Raw genomic sequence first — 26079 nt, 5'->3', positions numbered from 1 at the left:
AAAAAAAAATAATAAAAATGATTCCACCAAAACCAGATTACCTTGATTAGGCAAGTTTTGGATTGTTATGATTTTTTCGCCTGATCAGTTTTCATTGGAAAAAATTGTAGAAATATTTCATATTAAATAGCCGAATCGGATGGCATTTATTACTAGGTTAGAATAACGTTATATCCCCCGTTTTTTACAGTTAACAGTTCTTTAAAATGTTATTTTAAATGAAACCATACCGTTACAGGTTCAAAAGTTTTTTTCTCAATTTTCGAACGATTTCTTGAATAAGTGTCAGACTACGAATTTTAAGGAACAATGATTGAGTAATAAGAATGGAGAGTCAGAAATCACTAGCTTGAAAAATCACTGGAAGAGGGATAAAGACTAAATTGATTCAGAAGGGGAAGTTTTCAGTTATTAGAGGAGAAGGTGTAAAAATGGGCACAGGTGTAAATATGGGCACCCCTCCCTAGTGTCTATGGGAGGTACTGAAGACTAGCGGCGAGGACTGTAGATGGCGCCATTTGCTAATATAAGATAGTATAGAACAGTTTGAACCATTCTTTCAAGTAGTGTGGATACAGCGTGAGTTATTCTGCAAATTGGTGTTTATTCTGGACTGCAAATTTTTGAGAGGCATGTGAAATCGTTTTCTTTTCATGTACTTATGTTTAGTTAAAAATAATATCACAGTGATATCCGGAAAGCGGAGATCTTAACCACCTTTATGAAGCACACCTTTAGTCATGCATGCTTTTAGGCTACATGTGATAGCGGCCATCTTTCTTAAGTGGAATTGGTGTAAATATGGGCCCCCATTTAAAGGGTTCTTATAATTACACCACCTTTTTTTAAGCAACAAAAATTTTTTCAGTAAATTTTTACGGGTAAACAGCAAGACCCTGAACAAACATGACCCAAGCTGTAATGAGAGGATGGTGCAATTGGTAGAGTACATCATTCAGGATGAGTTCAAAACAATTTGTTTTCCGAATGTTTCACTCACTTCATTGAGAAAACATGTCCTACTGAACCAAGGACTGTTCTACTCATCTTAGATGGTCATTATAGCCAAGTTCGAAATCCAGATGTCATTGACTTGTCCAGAGATAACCATGTGAAAATCCTTCAGAAGAGAACCACTATTCGTGGACGCAAAGCAGCAAGGTCCAGCCTCATCACCGGATCACCATACAAGGATCAGTTGACCAAGTCGCTTGACAAAAGTGCTCTCAAGAAGACGTCCTTAAGTTTTTCCGGGATAAGAGACCGGCCAGGGGGCAGGAGTGGGAAGAAGAAAGGCCTTCAAAAAAGGAAATGCAACGATACGATTCATTATCGGACTGTTCTCTGAAGACACTCGGGAAGAGGTGTGGGTGAAATGTGTTATATGCGAAATGTTGGCATACTGAGATTGTGCCGGGGCTGAAAGAGCCAGTTATGTTTGCGATTTCTGTAAATAATTTTTTTTTCTTGTAATAAATAAATTCTCTACCATTTTTTATTGTTTTATCCTGTTTTTGAACTATTTTTGGTAACTTTTTTGAAAAGGGCCCATATTTGCACCCCATTTTTTCTGGTGCTTTTTTGAAAGATTTTTGAAAATTTTCGTTTTTGAAATGAAATAATTTATGTTAATCATTGTTTTGCCTTCTCGCAGTTAGGAAACTTGTTATAGTTGTTAATGAAAGACAAAAATGTAGAATTTTTCAAATTGAAAGTAACTTTACCAAAAGAATAAAAGAGGGTGCCCATATTTACACCTTTTCCTCTAAGCTCTGAAAAAAAGGGTGTTCTGTCTTTCTTTATTTTTAAGTTTTTTTTCTTTCGAATATTAAAAATAATTTAAAGATAAATTTACATATTAAATGTAAGTGTATTTACAGGGTATCTGTTACATTTTAAATTTTCAAATGCATGACTTTCCATGACTCATTCCAAGAATTTTTCATGACTTAACGAAGTTACTATTTTCTCCGACAAAAACACAACAATTTAAAGAAGCATTATATAATAACATTCACTGAAATGATAGGCATAACCACAACTGTTATACTCTGCATCTTCATATTTATAGATTTTAAATTTAAAAAACAGAATAAATAAAGAGTTGCAATGAAATAGCTCAAAAAAAAAATACAAAAGCAAATAATTTCTTTTTCTTTTTTTCTGCAGAATTACATTCTAAAGATACTTTTCTTGTTCATCGGAAAGGAAAGAAATACTCCTGATTTTTCTGTTCTAATTTCGGAATAAAAAAATTCGCCAATGACTAGCTTGCTTCAGCTAAAATTTTAAATTGATAAAATAATAACAAAACTTCTGAAATCACAGAAGTTTAAAAGATAATTCGCTCTAGAAATGATGTTTTTTCTTTCATTTTTTGAAAGAACACCATAATTTCTAAAGAACACGATAAAAACATTTTATATTTTAATCAAATATGACTGTGGGGATTTTGTTACAAATTCAGATATTCCGAACACCATGAAATTCGGGGAAGGGGTGAATTCCATTTTAAAAACTAGATTTTTCGGCAACCTAAATCCATGACTTACATGATTTTTTTAAAAAAAATAGTTAAAATCATGACAAATTTTGTTCAATACCGAAATTCATGACTTTCCAGCTTCGCGGATACCCTGTATTAATTACGTTTTCTTTCTCCCTCATTATACAAATGTTTTTTGATTAGATGTTAAATATATGCTTGTATATATAAGACAGATCTAGATCAGATAGATTTATCGATGAATGCATGGAACGACTATAGCTATTTTAAGTTTTGGAGAGTAGAATACTATCGTGTCATTTTAAAAATTACGTGATGTTTAAGTTAAGCTTTATTTTTTCTTTCTTGTTAAATAAAACTTCTTTGTAAGTTCAATGAAAAAGTTCTAAGTTCTTTGAAAGCAAAATGAAAATTCATCTTGCTGGGTAAGCAAGATAAATTTTCATCATGCTTGCTTAGCATATTCCATTACGCACTCAACTATTCTAGCAATAAGCATGATGAAGTGAAGTAAAAGACATGCAAGTGGCAGACATCGAGGTCCTGACCTTGAATATGCTTATTTATTAGTGCAGACAATGATTCAAGATACAAGTAACGAATTCGGACACAAACGTACTTAATCTAAATAAACAAACTCTTTTTTCGAAGGATTCCAGACAGTCAAAATATGCTGTTATCAGGAAATTTGCTATTAATAGTTTAGTCAGGAGAGCGGTCAAAATTTTGGACCCTTTAATTTTAATTCTAATTTTTGCGCATTTCGATTTATCTCGAGAACTTCTTCGGCGAATCAAAAAAAATTTCCACTGTTTATTATTAAATATTTTATTTCATAATGGTTGAAAATTTTTTAAATTGCATGGTATACAATTTTTTTACATCATTATAAAAAATGCGATCTTAAATGGCAAAATACAAAATTTGAGTGCAATTGGACGAAAAGTTTGAGTCATCAAATTTTAAATCTAATCGTATATTTAAAATTTGATTTCTCGTGAACTATTCGACTGATTTCGTTCAAATTTTATAATTTATCAAACAAAATTTCATTTTTTAAAACGATGCAAATAGTGCATACATTACAATTAAAAAAAATTTTCGATCATTACTAAATAAAATATTAAATTTTTTATTTTTTTTACATGGAATTATCTTTGAATAAGCAAACTTTATAATTAAGTGCAAATTTTTTTGACATCATAGCATATTGAAATGTTTAAATATATACAAAACCTTAATGCAAGAAAAAGAAAAACCGTTTCTCATTTGAATTAATGTAATGACTTAAGGCTATCCTTAACGGGTAAAATTACTTCGCTTTTCATTTCTGATTACTGTGTCACACATTGTTACCGTATGTTAATTTTTTTTTTCAAGTACAGTTGATCATTTTTCAAAACCAGGTAAGCATTCATTTTGTTACGATAAACATACTAACAAAAAGTGCTTACATAAAATTATAATAAATACATATTTTATTAACAAAATGATCCTTGCTTTCTTGAAAAATATAGACTTACAAAGGAAAGGGAGAAAAAACTGATGGAAAAAGAGCAATCACTGGAGTTGATGAACAGAGCGAGCTGCGAAGTCTCGTAGTAACCTAATAAAACTGTAAACATATTTTCACATTTTATATAAAATCGAATTTAGAGGCTAGAATATGACGCAAAGTCGAGTGATCAGATTGCAGTTTCCACAATCATAAATGTTAAAAATCAAAACACAGTATACTCAACAGACTTAAATAAAAGAAGAAAAAAATATCAAGCAATTGAATAACTCTACTCTAGTAACTAGCTTCAACCCTCTCGTCGCCACCTCATTTTGGTGAAATTTGTTTGAAAATCACGGATTGCTTTTTTTTTAATGTTTTAATTTTTATAAAACTCTATATTGATTCTACCACAGGGATGAGTTTGGTGAAAAACTAAAAAAAGCTGAATATAGAAATCTAAAAATGTTACGGGCAAAAACACCTTACATGAAATTGAAAAAATACCTGAAATTTGAACAAGAAAAACGTGCATGTAGGAAGTATTTATAAACAGAATGTAATTACCGTTTTAATAAAAATAGATTTGTATGTGTAAATACGAATCTCCATGTTATATTTTCAAACCGCATGTTTACGAAATGCAATCTTTAATATAAAAATCGCATAAATACGAAACACGATCTTTAATCGCGCAAATACGAACCTAGGTGAGTGATTTTAAATCTCGTACGCGTAAGAAATATTTTTGTTTTCTAGTAACACAAAAGTTTTCAGCGATGGTGACAAATTTTCCACGAACAGATTAGGAGGGTTCGTATATATCACCTATAACATGTAAGCAATATTTAAAAATCCGATTGCCACCCATCATAATATAAAGTTAGTGAGAGTGGCACTAATGAATATGACTCAGGGATTTTTTTAGGATCCCTGTATTTTTCTTAATAAAAATTAACAATTACCAGGGGTCTGTCCAGACATTTTGTGAAAGGTCCGGTTTTCGTGAAATTGAAAAAATTACTCACATTCTTTCAACCAGGGTCCTGCTTTTACGAACTTGTGCAAATAAGGGTTCGGTTATTGCAAAAAACTTTTTCAACGAGTTTTTAAATTGTAAATAGATACAAGATTATGCTCAGCACTGTAAAATTATAATTAAAAAAATTAAATTTTTAAAAATAAACAGCAATTGTTAACTCTAAATTAGAGATGGAACATACAAATATTTGGTATTTAGCTTATACTGCTGGAATATATAGAATATTAATCTCCGACGAATAATGGAAGAATCGTCTGCCGAAGACAAAACTTAATTCGTTTACATCCATCTTTGTTGTTTTCTCCCCTGGGAAGGGTTTATTCAATTAACAAAAAATAATGAAGATAAACAAATTTGTGAAGGGTCCGATTAAAAGAAAAATCATTTTGTGAAGGGTTCGTTTGTAAGATAAAATATTTTGTGAAGGGTCCGTTTTTATGAAAAGATATTTTGTGAAGGGTTCGTTAATGGACCCAAATTTCTTCTAAACAGAACCCTGATTACGAAATAAAAATTCTTCACAAGCATTTTAAAAAACAGCCTAGTCGAAGTGCAACAAATAATTAATTAATTGAGCATGAAAACAAAAAAATATTAATTAAAAAAAAATTACAAACGAAACTTAAACGCCATACTAAAGATCAACGAATTTTAATCGATCTACTTTCATTTTCAGAGTTTTTGAAGCGTAACAACCCATTTTACAGATACAATATCTGAATGAATTATTTACTTTCATCTCTGACGTAGAAATCGTAAAAAAGTGATAAATGAACATATTTTCTACTTGAATGCAATTGAAACAACACTCTTGAAGGGACTGAATCTATGTGGTTTATGGATAAAAATAATCCCTTTTTTTTCTCGGGATAATACTTATTTACATTTTATTTTCATGAAGCTACCCAACAAGCACACAACTTTTGGGCTAGTGAAGGGACAATGCCGGCTCACCTAAAGTGCCATTACGGCGGGCTTTTCATTGCCGTATCGGTTCCGTTAATAAAGTGAAATCTGGGCCAGAATGAGGGCCAGTGCATGGCATTTCAGGCAAACTTCTGGCAATCGTTGAAGGACCGGGACTATTTTGTTGCCTCTGGATTGCTTTGCCATTTTTGCCTGTTAAATACCGGGGAAAAATTTTTTTTNACAAACGATAAAGGACCCTATTGTACTTGCCTTTTGCCGTTACCCTACCTAGAATGCCAGCTTACGGCCTTACGTTTGCCGTGAGGTGTGTGCTTACTGGGTAATCATTGTATACTTAGTAGGGGGTGCAAAGGGGAAATTATTATTATAATATTACTTAAAATATCACTTACTCATAAAATATTTTTATCTAACACCTTTGTATGTTGACAAATCAATCCTTGATCAAACACTAAAATTTATAAAATAATATTAACAAAAAAGAAATTTTTTTTTTTTCATATTGAGAACAATAGCATAATTTTAACCCATGTAAGTTTAATCAGAAGTCGAACACTTGTGAATTTGATAGAATATTTAAAAAAAAAAATTAAATAATAGCTAGAGGTTTTAGTTTTAATTTAATTTTTTTCCCCCTTCAAATATAAAGTAACTTTGGGCACAGAGGAGTAAAATTTTTTTTTATCTCAATTTTAAAAAAAATTATCATATTTTGAAGAAAAAAAACTAGTAAATTTATCTTATCCTAAAAATTAATTAAAAATTAAATAATAATTTTTAAAATTTAAGATATAATCTATTTTTCCAAAAAATATTAATTAAAATTATCTTAAAAAAATAATTAAAATTATCTTTGCTTTTTTGAAAACATATTAAAAAATATTAAATCCTTCTAAGATTGAAAGGCTCGAGATAATATAGTGATAAGCAACATTTTTAAATTGTTCAGAAGAGAGTTTTGGAGAAAAAACAAAACAAAAAAACACTATATAAGAGAAAATAAAGCAAATTTGGTTTTAGCTGATTTAGGTGCTTTTCTATTTTGATTTAATGTTTTAATTATTAATTTAACTTTTTGTCCTTTTCTGTATTTGTAAATTAGATTCATTTCCTGATTAGATTATATAAGAGTTCTGTAAAGTATTTCTGAGAATTGTGCTGTTATCAAATGACATTCAGTAAACTTGTACTACCTGGAAACAATACTAAGGAACAGTTTTATGTAGTAAGTAGTTCTGGGAGAAACTTTTTTTTCGCCATATTGCCCTAAGTCCTTAAACTTTATACATTGTTACTATTAAATCTTATTCAAGGATCAACAGGAATGAAGGTTTTATATTTTTAGAAAGACTCAGTTTTCCCCCCTCATTCAGAGCTATTATATGAGAGTGAGGAAAAAAAAAAGCTGGCATTCTTACACCAAAAGCAATTCTGAGTCAATGATTACTGGGTACAAATAATAAATGTTTAATTCTTTTCAGCTTTAATAACACAAGACAAAATAGATATCAAATACAAATTTTACACATGATAATTTAACAATCTGCATACCAGGGGACAAATGAAGCCTTTGCATGATTTATGGGTCATGTAATATAGATATAGTAAAATTAAGAGACTCTTTTTGAAATTTTTTGTTATCTATAATAGCTTAACAAAGTTTTAATCTGAATCTAGTAATACATTTAATTCTAGTTAGATTTTATAACTGCAAAATAAATTTATATAATATTTAAAAATAGTTTGGGCTTAAAACAATAAAGTCATTTTTTTTTTGAAAAATTAAATAAACCTTTTAAATATTTTTTCCAGGATCAGAATGTTTATTGTAACAGAATAACATGAGTTTACATTGTTAGTTATAAAACCAGGTTACCAGGTGCTACCAATGTTACCAGGGTATAATGGAAATCATTTAGTAACTACTCATCAGAGATGCCAACAAAATTTTAAACAACACATAATTGTTCAGATAGTATAAAATGTGTTTTGAGAATCATAAACTAATCATCATAAAAACCATATAAAATATTCTGCCTGTTAATGTCAAATGTTCATCAGAGCAGTAAATATAAAACATCTTGGTCTGCATTTGACTTAAAAGCTTTCTTTATACCATATTAATATAAAATTTGACTTGATAAGTGTATTGATTAAGTAAAACAAAATTTAATATAAATAACAAAACTAAACAAATGCTACAAATAAATAGATTTACATAATATATTTTTAATGATTTCTATACATAAATATAGATACCTAACAAAGTGCCAATAATATTAAAAAAAAAGAAGAAGAAAGAAATTAATATATAAATTAAAAATAAGTAATTTAGCTGATATTTTAATTTAATTGCTCACATATTTTTTTAATAGAACTAATTGTACAAAAATTGCACTTTGGGTTACAGTAGAACAGGGATCGACTGTTTCACACGTAACAATAAATATAGTGAACGACAGATATAGGAAAATGACGAATACAGGTCAACACAAAATATCACATAATGACTTGAAAATGAACAGAAATGAATAAAGTAATGGACTTGAAACCTTATAAATTTAACTTTTATAAGTTTTAACTGAAAAAATTCTGCACTTAATGACAAAATATTGACCTTGCAAAAGATGAATAAACACATTTATTTATAATAATTTTTGGACTTAAACAAAATATTTGACTTAGCACTTTTTCTGCAACATTTTCTTGAAATGACAACAGAAGTTTCAACATTTTCATTAATTGTTACATAAGGGTTATTTTCTCAATTCTTTAACTTCTGCATCCTTAAGCAATATTTTTCATTTAAATATTCATTTTCATTATTTATGCTATGTTCTGTTTAAAATACTCACAAGCAGTAGAAAAAACAAGCATCATACACATTTAGTACTTAAATTATATTTTATAAAATCTAAAATATAGGTAAAGTGAATTACTTTCCCGTGTCCCCAACATACAATTCTGAACTTTTTATGCCATTTACTCTATAATAAAAGTGTTACAAAGATAAATTCATACATATTCTGATACAGTCTGGCAGTCAACTTGAATATTTATAATCAATATTCTTAGAATAAATTGTATATTTTGTTCTATACATATTTTTGTATGTGCCCCCTAATTTTGTGTGTTTAATATCACAAATACGAAAAGTGCAAGTAAAACATTTTGGATAGCTCAAGCTAAATAAAATATAACTTCCTTACTACAAAGAACTCTCGTCTATATAGAACAGTAAAGCTTAATAGCACTACCATTTATTAGGGAGACCAGAAAATAATGTCGTTTCGGTGCATTTGATACTTGTTATAAAGATTTTATTTTTAATGAATAATGCATTTACCCTTGTTAGCAACAACCTTTCAATTTAAAAAAAATTAATTACAGTACAGAACCCGTTATCCGGAAATCAGAAAACCGGAAAACCAAAAAACCGGAACAAAATTCGATAAATTTTCCCGCAATTTTTAAAAAAAAATTTTTTTTTCCGTATAAGATTTTAGGATTTTTCCTTCTTTTACCTTACCATCATTTCAAAAATAATCATTAGTGTAGTACCTCATCGTTTTTTCTTATTTTTAAGATTATTTCCAATTTTTTTTTTTTTAGTTGGGTTTAACACTAAAAAAACGGCTTTTTGTAGCGATTCAGAAAACCGGAAAAATCAGTTATCCGGAACAGCGATAGTCCCGATCGTTCCGGATAATCGGTTCTCTACTGTACTGGTAATTACTGTCCCTATCTAAAATGCACTTATTGCAAAAGATATAATTACTTTTCATTTGGTTGTATTATTATATATTTGGTATCTTTCTTGTCAGAATTCAAACAATAAAACACTATTATTTGATAATACAAATATTGACTGTATACATGAAAATACCAAATTTTAAAACGTAACAGCAATTTTATGACCATTACTAATTTGAATTTCATTTTTAATTTGAAGTATTGGCCTTTTTTGAGCTCTTTTTTTTAACTCTTATTAAGAATTGAATACTTTAGAATGTTTGCACAATTGCTTTAAGTTTTCTAAAAATTATGAGTACAAGTAAGAATTTGGTCACTTGGAAAAAAAAAAAAACTATATAGAAATTTTTTTTTTTTTTAGGTATAGAAATTTGCAGTTTCAGTTTTAATTACTCATTGAAATTTTTCATTTCAGATAAATTGTTTAAATATGGGTGATAAAAATATCAAGAATAAAACTTCTGAGTAAAAAGTTTACTAAACTGTTTGGATGAAAAGTTTTATGGGTAACAGGCACAAGGTATGCAAAAAAGGAAACTATACCATTTAAAAAGTATCACCAAGGCCAATTTTTACCCATTTATAAACAATAAATAATTTAGATGAAATATACAAATTATATTTTAAATGCAAAGCAAACAATATTTATTATATTTTTACATTTTTATAAAGCAAATATGGTATAGTTAAGAAAAAAACAAAACTTAAATTTTAAAAAAAAAATGGTATCTTTCCAGATAATTCTCATTACTATTCCTTTTCGTAATTTCTGCCCCTCTAAACGAACACATTTTAAAACAAAAAACAAGAATTCTAATAATAAATTACATGTTGGCTCACAAAATGTGGTTTTCGATAATATAAAAATATAAGAGATAGAAAAATGTTTTTGCAATGATAAAGTAAAAATTCTTAATATTTTTTAAAATTTAAGATATAATCTATTTTCTAAAAAATGTTAATTAAATTTTTAATTAAGTATTAGTTAATATTTATCTGTACATACTTCTTAATTATTGATTCATAGAAAATAATTAAATATTTTCTTTATGTGTTTATGAAGCGTTTAATGGAGTAGTGGACAGTAATTACATTTTCCCATGCAATTACAATTTAAAACTGTCATTAAATTTTTATTTTTAAAGTTTTATCTTTGCTGGTCGTTGATTTATATACTTAAATATGTGGTCTTCATGTAAAAATTATCAACAATAAGTTAATTACGATATAAATTTTAACATGCTGTTTGAGGAGTTTATCTAAAATTGTGCAAAACCCTCGTTTTTCTTTTTTTCTTCTTTCTTTGTCATCAGCAGTTACTGGTTTTCTTCTCAAAATGAAATAACTGCAACTTTTTAAATATCTCTAGAATTTCTGAATGACAGACACAGACACATTTCTAAAACTAAATGAATATTATTAATATAATAAGAATATCTTTTGTGTGGAATCATTAAAACATGACGATACACAGAGGAAAACAATGGTGGATAAAGAGCAATCTTTTTTGTTTGATCACAGAAATAGGTTGACACAGATCACTTATACTGTTACTCTATGAACTATGTCTGGCCATGCATGTCACTGAATATAACTTTTTGATGGTCCTTGTTATGTTTTAGTGGTCCTGGTTGGTTCATCAGTTGATTGAAATTTATTGGCACAAGAACCAAAAATAGGTAATGCTGCACCAGTCACTAGGTTAAAGAGTAACATTTTATTTATAATTAACGAATATCATATAGTTCTGTTGTTTTGATAAAAATAAGATTGTGAAATATAAGGTCATTAAGCAAGGATGAAAGATAAGTATAAAAATTGCCAAAAACTTTGTTTAAGTGTTTGAATAATCGACAGTCAATTAAAATATGTTTAATGGAAACATGAACTCGACATTGAGTACAACTGTGTGCAAGAGCAGTAAACACTATGATTTTGTAACTTACTAAGTATCAAACAAACTGCTGAGTATTCAAGGAATTCAATAATTATTATCAATTACAAAATGTAACTCTTAATACTTAAAAAAAAAAAACATTTAAAACGCAAGCAAATTTTCAAATATATAAATATATTATTCCTAGAAAATTGCCAAATGCTTACAAAATATAAACACATATTAAAGCAAAATGCCACATTGACAAACATCAGATTTATCGTTACAAGACTCCAATGATTCAAATCAAGCTGTCTACAAAAAGTAGTTTAGGGTGGGCATTGTTATGATTGCATGATTTTAATTTTATGGTGGACAGTAAAACAATGAATCTTGGATACTTATAAGAAACACTCGTGGATCTAATTTCTGCAATCCAAAATTCACTAAAATGGGCCCACTTATTATGACTTACTTTTCATAAAAAAGTTTTTTTTTCCATAAGTACAAAGTTTTAAAGACACTTATTATAAGAACAAAATAATTGTTACAGTAATCATTTTCATTAGAACAAAAGCTTTCAGGCAATAAACACAAAATTAACTCTATGAATAAAAAATACAACTATTTTGGTATTACTTTGCTTGTAGGGACCTTAAATACCAATTACTGGGTATCTGCTAAATCTAGAGTTTTTAAATCTATGATTTACAAAGGTAAATGCATTGGTACTTAATAAAGTTTAAAGAAGATCTAAAGGAGTATAACTTTCTTTCTTAAAAACAATATTGTTTTATCTATTATTTTGTATTGTTTTATCCATTTTCTACATTGTTTTATCTGCAAACCTTTTTTAATAAGTCAATTAAAACAAAGGCAATAAAAAAGGACTTAAAGATTAGACAAACTGAAAATATAAAATTAAAAAAACTCAGCAATTAGCGGTAACTAATAGACAAATTAGAATATGGATTTAAAAATACAGAATAATACATTTTAAAGTCAATTCTAGTCAATTATGTTAATTTAGTTTCAAAGAACCAAAAGTATCAACATCATTCCATGCACTATCAAATTACTAATCGATAAATCAAAATAAAAAAATAAAAAAACATTTCAAAGACTAAACAAAAATATTAACTTCAAAATTTTTCAAAATAAAATCATTTTTAAAATTAGGGTTTCTTGAAATTTTTAATATTTATTAGGCTCAAAACATTTTTGTTAACTTTTTGTTTAGGGCCCTACATGTGAATATAAATTGTGATGCAGGATTTTCAAATCACGCAACATTATTAAGCGCTCCAATAGCCAAAAATGCATGATGAACTGGGAGTTCCCATGAATTTTTAGCATTTATCACTGAAAATCATGACTTTCCATGACAAATTTCAATCAAGGTCAAAATCCATGATTTTCAATGACTTTCCAGGTGTGCAGATACCCTGCAATTACAATAATAATGTGGCAGTATCTATTGCTACAATTAAGGATCAATGATAATTTGTTAATATTTTTACACCACACAGAAATGAAATACTACGTATATTTCTAATAAATTCATCAAATGCAGAAAAATCAATCGATTTTGAGATTACAAATTAATATATTAACAAATTTATATGATTTTGTAACATTTAACAACATATAATTAAAATGACATGTTTCAAATTCAACAAGTCTGTTGTTATCAACATGCTTGTTGAAATTCAATCAGAATGATTTGAAAGTGCAGGTATGTACCTTTAATAAGGAAAGAACTGTGAGAGTTTGCCTTAAACAAGTTAATTTAAACTGTTAATTTTATTTGAAGTTCCCAAAGTTTTTAGCAATCAAATTAATAAAAACTGTAATTAAAACTCATTCCAAGAGTTTGAGTTTCAATTACAATATATTAGAGCAAGTTTTTATATAAGGTAATAAAGCAGGTTGCAGTGATTTAAATCAAATAAATTTACTTTATCAATAAAAATTTATCAGTTTGAATCAAACCAATATCGATGTAGCTTTGAAAAGCAGTAATCTAATCTTGAAAATAAAGATTATACATCATTACAAAAGCTTGTACTGTAATTATTTCATCATATTTGTACAATTAATAAGTATTAAATTACATAAGATAACATTAAAACTGAATTCGATTTTAGATGAATTCTTATGCAAAAAATAGAGTTGACTGCAGAAACTGAAATTACTCCTGCTTTTATTTCAAAAGAAATTATAGTACAAGAAATGTGGGGTAATAAGGATTTTACAAGGATATCTTTAAAGGATTTTACAAGGATATCTTTAAAGGATTTTACAATTTTTTAAAAACATATATAACAGTTTCAAGACCCTAAAATAAAACAATGTAACAAATTCATAGCAATTTTATATCAAAAATTTTTTATGTTTACTTAGGGTTCAAAATTTTTAAATAAACATGTTGCAGTTATAAGAATTTTTTTTTTATCTAATAAGTTCATAATATATAATGTGGAGTTTAAGAATGTAAAAGGAAAATAACTGAAGCTGCATAATATAAGCAACAAAAGTGATCAATAGCTACCAAAAGTCAAACTTTTATTTAAGATTTAAGTATTTTCTTCAAATTTCATATAAAAACAATTCTAGGTATAATATCACTTAAAAAGGAGAGCAGGGTCCCCCCTCCCCTGTTACAATCTTAATTAAGTTCGAAATTTATATAATACTCTGTTTTGCAGATTAAAAATCAATATATATGTCAGAATTAACACTTATTGTAAACTAATTTGTAACAAATTTCGTAAATAAGAAATAGTACTTACTATCAGAAAACTTAACTTGTAGCTCCTGTATTCTTGTACTTAATGTCATGACATACCACAGCAGAGCACCAACAATAGCCAAAAGAGCAAAATAAGAAAATATTTTGATAGTCTCTACAATTTCACATTTAAAAGGCTTTGAAGAACTATTACGGCTAACTTTTGACCGTGAGTTTGAGCGAAATGGCCTGCAATATAAAAATTAAGAACACATTAGTAGATTCTTTAATGATAATTTAAAATTATTTTGCATGTTGTAGAATGAACAAAACTTTAAAGACCGTACATCATTCAGGTTTGATATGAAAAAGTTTTAAATACATTCATTGGTTCTAGTAAAGAAAGAAGGACTATTAATATTTAAATTTAATCTTAATAAGATTCATATGATAAATTAAATAAGAAATATTAAAGAATTTTCTTAAAAGTTTCACTAAAAAAATATCCAAACTATACTAATGAAATAAAAGTAGTCGGTATAAAAACAATATGCACAATTTATTATAATTTATAGCAGGGATTCCTCAACATGCACAAGTTACACACATAGAAGTTTCAAAATGCCTTAGTTCTTTAACATGCATCTGAAGCATTTTATATAATATGTATTTTATATCTGCAAGAACATTAAAAAATTTACAGAAGTAAGTGAAAGATCAAGAACATACTCAATACAATTTCCATTTGAATTGCTTAGTAACTACATTGATCTTTCATATACTCTGAAGGGTTTTAAATACGTCTGGTGAACACTGCTCCCTGCAAAAGGATGACAAGAATGAACTTGTATCCTTTGTGAATCAAATTAATTAAAAACTAGGAGGTACATAGAGAAGGTGCATTAATAAATGTTATGAATGAAAATTATATTAAATTTTTTATTTCCTTGAAAATTACTTCAAACAGAAGTGTCAGCCAGCTTTGCTATTTCAAGATATGTTTCAATGACATAGTAATTTGATTCAAAGAAGTTTCAATAAAAAAATGAAAACTACTATTTCCCTTGATGTTATCGTACATTATTAAATGAATTTACTTAGAATGAAAGAGTGGCATCTAACTTTTCAGATTTACCTCCTTAGCTTGTAATGATCAATGGACAAAAAGCCAATAAAATGTGAATTACTTCTCATTGATCATAAAAGATGCATGTTACATCATCATCAGGGTTGGGTTTTTGATGTCAAAATGTGGTTTTTGACATGACAAGGGTATAATACTGGTTTAAACCGTCAAAAACTGAAGTTTGCCAAGAAAATATATAAACTTCAAAACTACCAACAGTTGCCATGCATTATATTGAAATTTAATTATACTATAGGTAATCAGCAGGTTTTAAAATATTTTTTAATTAAAATTAAGGCAAAATAACAGATTTAAAATCTTAGACATTTATATTCAAATGCACGTGCAGAAAAATTTTGCATAAAAATTGTTTAAATATTTATATTTTGAAAAAAAAAATTTTTTTTTTTGATATTTAAGAAAATTAAAAGTTTATTACTATGTATTTTTGACATATAAGGAACATATAACTAATTTTATAAGGAACTTACAAGTTATGTTGTATAAATACAAACTTGACACAAGTGTATAAAATTTTTTTTGTAATGTTATATCGAATATCTTTATTATCCAGTATCTTAATTTGAATTTAAAAGTAGCTATATTTATGAATAATGATAAATATAATTCATATTGTTTATTATATTTATTTATAATTATTACACTTATCATTTTAAAACAATTTTTATCTCTTAATTTTTTTTTCTCCACTTGTATTAAGAATACAAATAATGTATATCTTGAAAGCAAAAAGTAATTATTCAACAGCTGAATATTTAGATATTCAACAAAACTATATAGCATTCAGCAAAAGGAAATTCACAAGTATTTAGATAAACTATATTTTCAGCATAGTAAATGAATAGGCTGAATATACTGTAAATCGACACTAGCTACTCTGTGTATTTAACAGAAAGCACTTAAATTTGTATTGTCTTATGTTAACAAAAGATGTGAGTTTTCAAAAATACAAGATTTTGGTTACTATTCAAAAGATAAGTGCTTCTTCAAAATTTTAAATTTACTTTTTCTAGAACATATTTAGAAACACTATCCTTTATAAAAAAATATATAAATTTTATGTATTAATTAAATTTCATACATGAATATAGGTTTTTGACAGTGAGGTTTTTGAGGTGACGGTTTAAACCGTCAAAAACTGTCACATGTCAAAAACCTGCCAACCCTGAATCATCATGCACCAATCTCTTCAAAATCCCCATATGTTTTCATTAGATTAAAAGCATGCATTCAAAGGTTAAATAAATTTATAAATAATATCATTCTTATATGAAAATTAAAATTTTTATATTAATAAATTAAATTAAAATGTAAGGAAAAACATTTAATTTCCTACCACTAAAAGCATTATGTGATTAAAATTTTAACTGTACAAACAAAAACTTTATTTCTATTTCAAAGAGCTTGAGATGTCCAATGAGAATATTTTTGATTCATACTTTAACCCATTACTTACAGCTAGTAGCACCAAAAGACAGACGTTACCTTGCTAAGCACTGTAAGTAAAAAGTTAAATAAGAAGGTAAAAAAAAAAGAAAGAAAAAAAACATTTTTTCTTTCAAAATGATTAGACAGATTTTGTTTTTAATTACTAATAAAGAAAAAGTTTTGAGAGACCTGCAGTACACTTTGGGAAGATTTCTGTATAGGTAACTACATAAAATTTGGGTGATTTCCGGGCAGTGGCAAGTATGTAACTAAAAAAAATATGGGACCAACTTGTAGTCACTTCAGAGTACCCTCAACATATTTATTATATTCAAACCAGAGTTGGCAAGGTTAAGGACAGAATGGATTATCCCACGGTTTAAACCAGGATTAGCCCAAACAATATTTCATAACACATGATGTTTTTAATCTGTTTTAATTTTAAAATCAATCTGAAGTCGATGGAAAATTTAGTGTGATGGATTCCATTCACAGTAATATGCTCCAAATTCTACGGACTTACTTTTTAAATCTCACTTTTCTTTTTTTTGGTGCTTGGAATTGTGAAAATAATGGTGATTCTAAAGAGTCACTAGAAGACAAACCTAATAATTCAACAGCCTCTTGGCTGTTATTATTAATAAGTTTTTGTGGTTCATTTTCCATCATAGGATTCTTATCCACAAGGGATAACATGTATAAAAATCTGCTGAAAACTAGAAGAAATGTTTATTTTTTGGAACTTCTTAACATAATAGTACCACGTAAGACATTTATTAACAATAACATAGCAATTTAAAATTTTTAACAAATTATTCGGATTGATGAAATAACAGTTGATTTAAATATTCATAAATTGTTTGATTGTCAGAATTAATACTTGAATAAAATTGAAGCACTTGTTTTTAAACTTATATAGTGTTCTTTTCTAATCGCACATAAAAGTTTCTAATCTCTGTGTTTTGATCACGTGACTCGATTTGACATTAAAAATGACGGATACAGTTAAGCAAAAATTAAAAAATAAGTCTCTGAAACGGATAATACTTAAAATAGATACTTAAACTTTTACTGAAACTTTACTTGGAAATGAAAATTTGCCTTAACTGACCACTAAAAACCGATCGAAATGGATCGCAAAACCCTTTAGCTATGGCATTACTAGGCTTTCTTTCACCATTGGATAGACATTTCCTTTTTTTTAATAGGAGAGGAGGTATATTAGTTTTGGTCTTAAATTTCAAAACGATTAAAAAATTTTAAGCTATAGGATGAAATAACTATATGGATGACTATATGGACTATATGGAAATTGAAACTGCATTAAATTCAGTGCTAAACTTTAGCATGAAGGAAATTTAAAAATATATTTTTCATAATATAAATGCGAGAAATATTATGGAAGGGGGAAATAAAGTAATACAATCCCATTAATCTGAGCAGAGGAGCAGAGGGAAGGCAGAAAGCTCTACATAAGAAACTGATCTTCTTACCAGAAGGCGTATTCGAGTGTTTCGAAAAAGAATAACGAAGTTTCCTTAGCGTAAGTTTCTGTCTTGGCTTTTAAACAGATTAAAAAACTTTAAGTTGAGAAGCTATATGGAACTGAAAATTATGCTAAATATAAGTTCTAAAAAAGCTTCATGAAAATTTAAAAAATTATTTTTGAGAATTAAATAAATTTTTTTTAGATAGGGTAAAATATCATAATACCTTTCTATACAACTAAGAAAAGGAGGAGAGAGAAGGGGGAGAGGAAAACATATGGAGCCAATCGTATACCCAGAGGGCTTATTCCAGGGTTGCGATCGCTATCTTGAATGTTTAATGAAGTTTGGAATTTCATATTCGCTATCACAACGCTCGAATAGCCATCTGGGGAGAAACCGGTTTCATGTCCTGACACTTCCTCTTCTCCTCATCTCAGCTGTATAAGAATGTGCTACGATATTTTCCCCTTTCTTAATACACATACCGGACAAAAAATTAGTCACCCTTAGAGAAATCATGAAAAATATCATTTATAACGTGTATCATCACCTATGGAATTTATAACCATCTGGATTCAACTAGGAAGTGAGTTCACAAGGTTCTGCAGGTATGTCAAAACTAGTTAAGACCACTCTCTGAAGATTTGATCGCACAAATCCACCAAATTGCAAGGATGCTGATTTCGACGTCTTACCCGTTGTTCCAACATCTCCCACAAATTTGCAATTTGTTTCAAATCAGGTGATTATGTAGGCCAATTGAGATGTAAATGAGTGTTTGAGTGTTCACAAAACCAGTCACGTGTTCTTCCAGTCCGATGATATTTGCTATTGTCATCTTGAAAAATAGTGGTATCGTCAGCACACTCTTCATGAAGATGTTCACTGAAAGGCAACACCTGATCATTCAGAGTGTTTAAATAAACATGTTGGTTCATTTTAGTGACCACCTCAGTGAGGGGCTCAATCCATAATACGAAAAGCACCCCCAAAACATGACAGACCCACCTCCGTCCTGAACCTAACCTTGCACACAGTCAGGATGAAATGCTTCATCTGGTCTTCCGTGCACTCGACGACGTGCGTCATTTGAATAAAGGCAAAAACGTGATAAGCCAGACCTTATTACATTCCGCAAATCACCGGTCAGGTCGCCGAGTGGTTCACGCGCCTGACTGCGAAGCCAATGGCTGCGGGTTCGAATCCCGCTATGGGCTCTCACTTGTGTTGTCCTCTGTTGTGTGTGATGAGTGAATGTGGTCCACCATATGAAAGGGTTTGTGGCAGTGTGACGTGGGCAATGCTACTCGCCTACGTGACTTTGGTTCACAGGTGCCCACTGAGTAACGCGAAATGAGTAACAACTCTGGCATCTTCCAAGGCGAAACGAATAAAGTTCAGTGTCTACCATTCGAAAAAAAAACATTCAGCAGATCAGCAACTGTCCACTTTCGGTGACTTCTAGCCCACTGAAGTCGTGCTGCTTCATTCGATTGTGTGAGCAATGGCCTCTTACGAGGTGTTCGACTCCAAATGTTCCTTGCATGCAGCTCCCGTCTCATATTTTTTCCCTAACAGGTTGGGATGGGCCTTCATTCAGTAACTGAAGCAAATTATGTCGGGTTTGGAAGCGATTTTGATTGACAAGTCGTGAAACACGTCTTCGCTCCCTATCATGCAGGATCAATTCTGATGTCTTCTTTCGTGACAACGTTTATTACACCACTGTTTGCTGACTCGTTAAACAGTTTGTATCAAAACACCAACAAATCTAGCAACACACACAATTGACCCTTTTTGCCACTCTGTCACATCCTTACCCTTACCCATATTTACCCACAATTTCTGCTTAAAACAAAAACATCCCACTGATGGCTATTTGCCTTTGATCGCGTTGAGGCAGTGGGTGCGCAGTAGAGCACGTCATTTGACTACTGTGTCATCTAAGGAAGCCTAACGATTCATCGGTGATTGCACAATAGGGGGCCTAATTTTTTGTCCGGTAAGCTTATCTTTCGTATTTAACTGTCAAAAATATTTTTTTAAATTTACTTTCTTTTAGAACTATGTTCAATATAGTTTTCAGCTCCAAATAATTTCCCAGCTTGAAAATTTTCAATCTATTTAAAAATCAAGAAATAAATTAATGTACTTCCTTCTCCTATGACTCTCCACACGCTAATGGGGAAAGCATGTGAAGCGTTGCCATAGAAAGAGAGTTCTGCTCTACGCCACCTGTAGCCCATTTCGAACTCCAATAGTTTCAAGTTTCTAAGCTTAAATTCTTTTTAGAAAATAAGGTATTTCCTGAGAGCTATTCTCGATGGATGCGATTTTTCCCCCTAGAGAAAAAAGTCGATCCATTCGAAAAAAAAAAAAAAAAAAAAAAAAGGGGGGGNACCATTTAAAAAAAAAAAAAAAAAAAAAAAATGGCGAGTTTTTCTTCCTTATGTGTCTGTGAAAAAATAGCACCGAGTGTGAATTGTCCTATACTCTTAGGTAGGCCACACGCCGAAGCGACATACGGTTACGATTTCATCCCGAAATCACGTGGTTTTGCCGATTATTTTTCCAGTAATCATTACATATTACCTTATTGCTTTCAAAATCCAATTTTTTTAAGACAGTATTATTACGACACGTGAATTTTAATACTCTTGCGATCGTTCTTTCGACAATTATTCCTGTGGATTTTGTGATAGTTTTTAAACTCTCAATGTTTGTAATATAAAAGTATTACAACACTCGCGAGTTGGGAACTTCAGTAAACACTTTTTACCACTTGTTAAGGACAATTCCGTCGTATTTAATTTGCTTAACATAATTATAATAAAGAGTTGGTTGCTTTTTATTACTATTTAAGATGAGAAGTTAATGGCTTTAAATGAGAGGAAATTATTTACTGAAATTTCGTTTAAGTAATCGCCAAAAATCTTCTGTATATTAATTTGTAAAATTTTCTACACTGATTGAAACAATTGAAGACACAAATGTTTTTTTTTACAATAAAAAAATATTTAACAAGGCAAATTGAACCACACCTGGCCATAAAATATCCGATATAAGGCCAAATGTGGAAAAACAAAAATGAGCACAACCTATATCCTAATGAAGAGCTAAGTGGTTAAGAAGTGGAAAATAAAAAAGCTGCATATTCGCTGAGTGGATTGGTCTTCAATGGCGGAAATTCGTGACAATCACACGAATAAAAAAATATTGAACAGAAAAACAAAAAGGTAGAGCGTCTTAACTTTAGCTCTCATTTACTCAAATTCACTAAAGTGTCACTTCGCCAGTTCTTCCATTAAGCTCTTCAAAAGTTTTACACTTTGTATTTGAGTTGTAACTTGAACTGAAAATGGTAGATTTTTTTTAGAAATGTGATTTTATTAATTGGAATTTAAAAATTTTCCTTCAGAAATTTAAGTTTAAACTTAAACTCCCATAAGAAAATTTAGGGTCAGATTATAGCTAGACTCGAATTAACACATTAAATATACTATTTTGTAGAAAAGGGCGTTTAACTTTAAATTTAATTTAGCTGCGCAAAAACTATTAGATTAAGAAATTTAAAACTACGTCGGTGTGTAGAAAAATGTACTAAAAGTACCATGAAATAAATAAAAATAAACGATCGATAATTTAGCTAAAAAATTGTTAACTGAATTTGCCGTAAGAAGTACAATGCGGGCTGCTCTGCATGCAGCAGGAATACTACTACAAAGTTGAAAGAGCCTCTAGTTATTTCTTATGGAGTAGCACACTTTGTATTCCTTAGGTTAAACGATTTGCTACCTAAGATTATTTTTCATATCCAGTTAATCGTTCGTTCCGGTATGATTTACATAAAGACAAAGTGTTCTTTCATAAAACCGCAATAATTGTAGATTTCGTTTACAAAATATGCCTTGTTTTTGTATAAAATATGGTGCTTCATAGGGGAAAAACTATTTATAAAGAGCAATTACGAGGGTTGGTCAGTGGTGCAAGCAGTTTGCGGAACCTTTCAGCATTTAAAAAATTTTCTCCCTAGAAAATTATTACTTTTAATGCATATTCCAATTTGTATACTTTTAAGTAGCTAAACAATTCTTATGCACTAACTCTAGAAATGCAGGCTTATCTTAAATGAATATGTATTTTTTCTCTCCATAAAATTATTCATTCATTAGAAAATTCTTTTGAATGTATTAGGAAATGCAGATTATTCCTTGTTTAAATCTTTAATTTATTTCAAGTTTTCAAGGAAATCTACTGTCCCCTTATTCCACTATCATTTAGACTGTTCATGTTTCATCGTTTGCATTCCTTGGGTGTAAATATACCGCAAGAGGAGAGGTTTTTAAGGTTGTTATCATAGACAAATACTGTCCCAGTCATATACCTTCCATACACTTCGAAAACATTCAAAGAGGCTTATTACCATCACTCACTCAGATTTACGAATTTTTAAAGACCTACCAACTCAAATAAAATATATAAATAGAGCTAAATTTATTTCATGATCCGAGAAATCAAATTTTTTCCCGAAATGCTATTTCGAATATTCTTTCACAGTTTTGACTATCTCGTTGCGGATCCCACGATTTCTACTTGCAACGTAAAAGTTGCAACCCGCGATTCCATCTGGGATTTCAATCTATTTAACTGTGCAATCCGTTCTTTTCCTATTCATGCTTTCAGTTTTTTTTTTTTTTTTTTTTTTTTTTTTTTTTTTTTTTTTTTTTTTGCGATGTTTGTCTATTCAGATTTAAGTTAACAGATTGCGTTATTGTTCATATTTCTAGGAAATAGATAACAGTATTTTGCCGTTCTTTTTAAAGTGTGTTGTTTTGTAGCTTTAAAATTTTTTTTGCAGAGAAATTAATTTGGTGCAAGAATTGTGAGGTAGGACTTCGCCTCAAGCCATGTTTTGAAGTTTATCATACTAAACTTCATTTCTAATGAATGCTTTGCAAAATATTTTGCATATTTTCATTAGAAAAATTATGTTATCTTTGTATTTCATAAAATAAATCATAATTTGAATAAGATTAACAAAATTTTGCTTTTATATAATTATTCTACAATTTCAATTTAGTGACTACTTTTTTTATGATCTAATTCCATATTGAAATAAAAAACTTTACTTTAAATTTTTGTATATTTTAACTTTAAATGTATAGATTTAAAGTTTTTAATAAAGAATACGCAATTTAAGAATCTAATTTGATAAAAATAACTAAGCAACGAGAGGGGTTAATAGCTGTTTTGAACCATCGAAATAATAAAAAAAATAACTTTTCATTCTCTAAAAATAGTTTAAGTGAAATGGGTATAGAACTTTCAATTAAAATCCTAAATCGTTTTAGGTTCTAAAAAGAGAAAAAAGAAAAGAAAACACACATAAGAGTGCAAGTATTTATTAAAAATGGAACACTAAATCTGCCCAGCAGTTTTGTGTTTTGACATGAATTTAATGAAATACATTCACGCAATACAAATAGTAATATCAAACAGTTTTTATATACAAACACTTTCACACTTTTATAAAAAAGTTAAAGTAGCAAAAAAATGCAATAATGCTTTTTTACAAATATTAAAAGTAACATTTTAAAAAGATAAATTTTTTTTTCTTAGCACACATAGTTTCATGAAATAAAAACTGCACTCATAACATATAAAATTATTTAGCTTCTCAATAAAATGATTCGCCCTTTTTCTCCAAAGGGAAATCGCTGTGATAACCAAACATACATAAATAATAAAAACATAGTATTCGAAACAATTGAAATTTTTGAGTATTATTATTTTAAACCCACTTCAGACTTCTTATTTCTACTGATAATTCTACATAATTTAGTTTCAGAAATAGTTGTAAAGATTGTTTTTAAAATTCTAAGAAGCAAGTCTAAAGGATGTAGTTTTTACCGACGTATATTTAAAAATGCTTTTAAATGATGAAAGAGTAAAATAATAACTAAAATGCATGCAAAAATAACTAAATCAATGAAATGAAATTTCTAAGTGGAAAATTTAAACAAAGCTTCTCATGTCTTTGTTTAAATAATTTGCATCGTTTTAGAAATAATATACACATATTTAGTCAAATCAGAAGATCAGCATATCAATTTTAAATTACTTAAATAATTCAATGTATCCGTGATTAAACACATATTTAGAAAGGCTTACTTGAAAATTACTGAGTACATTTCTAAACTTTAGTTTGAAACTAAGTAAATTATATTTTCATTTTTAAAGTGCGATTTGTAGTTTATTCTTATATAAATTCTATTGAAAATGAATATTGATAGATGATGCAAAAATAGCAATTACACATTTTATTAAAAAATAACAAAATTATATATTTTTTAGAGCTGCAAAACTTTTTCATAGTTTTTAAGATCTACTTAAAAAATTATGATTCCAATATATGTATATATATACATATATTTTGGAAATTTACTTCGAGTTGGAAAACGTTTTGTATTCTACTTGAAATATATAACTTTTGTTCTGGGTAAAAGGGGTTTTTAAGCTAAATCGGAATTTTTTATAACTAAATTCAACTGCAGAAAAACAATTAAAACATTAAAAGAATACAATTGCACTATAAAAATTTAACAATTTACTCCTTATTAATCTGAAATACTGTTTTAAGAGAAATCGTGTAAAATCTACAGAATAAGCAATAGAAGAAAGTTAGACAAAGAACCATGCATGAAATGTGAACATTAGATAGACTCTGGCCTTAAAACGCATAAAGTCATTTAAATAAGATCAAATTCATAAAGGAAATGTAAAATTCTAAATTTAAATAATACTGAAAAACCTTTGTTTCCTGTCCAATGAAAATTTAAATAACCCATCTAAAATTGCCTCGAAATCTTCAGTACACTTTATTTTACTTGAGCGATTCGCTGCCTTTTGCTCAAAATAGCGCCAATAATTTTAACTTGTAGAACAACTTCTGCCAGAAGTCGGATCGAATCTGTAAGATTATAAAGCCCACATTCTGATTGGGCGAAATCAACAGTTCTATCATCCAACAAAGGATTCGCTGACAACTGTATAAGATCTAGAAGTACCGTACGTTGACCAACAATCGGAACCATGTGACATCGTCATTTCGTTGCAGCTAAGTTCAGATTTAATAATTCTTTTCTGCACAGAGAATTTCGTTTGAATTTCTTCTAATCTGCGTTCTACATCTCCCGGTAGAGGACGCTTTGCAGGATCTCCATGCCAACAATCGCTCATTAACTCCCAACAGTCTTCATCGAAGTAGGGTAATCTTTCTGGTCTCATACCTACGTGAGAAATTGAAATTCAGTAAAATATTTATACAAAACCATAATTCTGAAAAAAGAAATAAGTCTTGCAAAATAGTCTAAATAGATCAAGTATAGATTCGATTCACTGTTAAATCAAAATGTATAAGATGTACAGTTTCATATTCAATTTTCAAATAATTTTAGTATTTAAATCGTAATTAAATTAGGTACTAAATCTAAATGCAGATATAAAGACACATTAAGTGAAAGTGTAAAGATAGAGTAATAACTTTAATTTAAATTTGCAAAGAATATTTTTTCAAAAAGTTTAAAAAAATTTACAAAAATATAAATGTAATGTTTTGTAGGGATAAATAAATAAAAAAAAAAATTAACAGTTTAGCTTTTCAGAACATTTACCTCTA

The 26079-nt window shown here is 28.9% G+C and overlaps 2 protein-coding genes across 5 annotated transcripts in view; both read right to left on the bottom strand.

Annotated features, from left to right (window-relative positions):
* Positions 1 to 17899, bottom strand: part of LOC107451567 (EF-hand calcium-binding domain-containing protein 14) — a 72958-nt gene extending 55059 nt beyond the window's left edge. The window contains exons 1-2 of one of the 3 annotated variants that reach the window (XM_016067708.3): positions 17435 to 17899; positions 14398 to 14585 (exon numbers count right to left, since the gene is read on the bottom strand). In XM_016067708.3, coding sequence (XP_015923194.1) covers positions 14398 to 14585; positions 17435 to 17607 — 361 coding nt within the window. In that variant the 5' untranslated portion in view covers positions 17608 to 17899. Of the gene's footprint in view, positions 1 to 14397; positions 14586 to 17100; positions 17118 to 17434 lie in introns of those variants that run through there. The other 2 variants (XM_071183375.1, XM_071183376.1) reach the window with 2 other exon arrangements.
* Positions 17900 to 23787: 5888 nt separating this feature from the next.
* Positions 23788 to 26079, bottom strand: part of LOC107451578 (dual serine/threonine and tyrosine protein kinase) — a 69162-nt gene continuing 66870 nt past the window's right edge. For both annotated transcript variants that reach the window (XM_016067725.4, XM_016067724.3), the window contains exon 16: positions 23788 to 25690. In XM_016067725.4, the coding sequence (XP_015923211.1) occupies positions 25422 to 25690 (269 nt within the window). In that variant the 3' untranslated portion in view covers positions 23788 to 25421. The remainder of the gene's footprint in view (positions 25691 to 26079) is intronic.

This window comes from Parasteatoda tepidariorum, chromosome 7 (genome assembly GCF_043381705.1).
Source record: "Parasteatoda tepidariorum isolate YZ-2023 chromosome 7, CAS_Ptep_4.0, whole genome shotgun sequence".
Classification (NCBI taxonomy): domain Eukaryota; kingdom Metazoa; phylum Arthropoda; class Arachnida; order Araneae; family Theridiidae; genus Parasteatoda; species Parasteatoda tepidariorum.
Note: the sequence above shows the minus strand (reverse complement) of the source record. Positions and strands in the feature narration are given on the sequence as shown.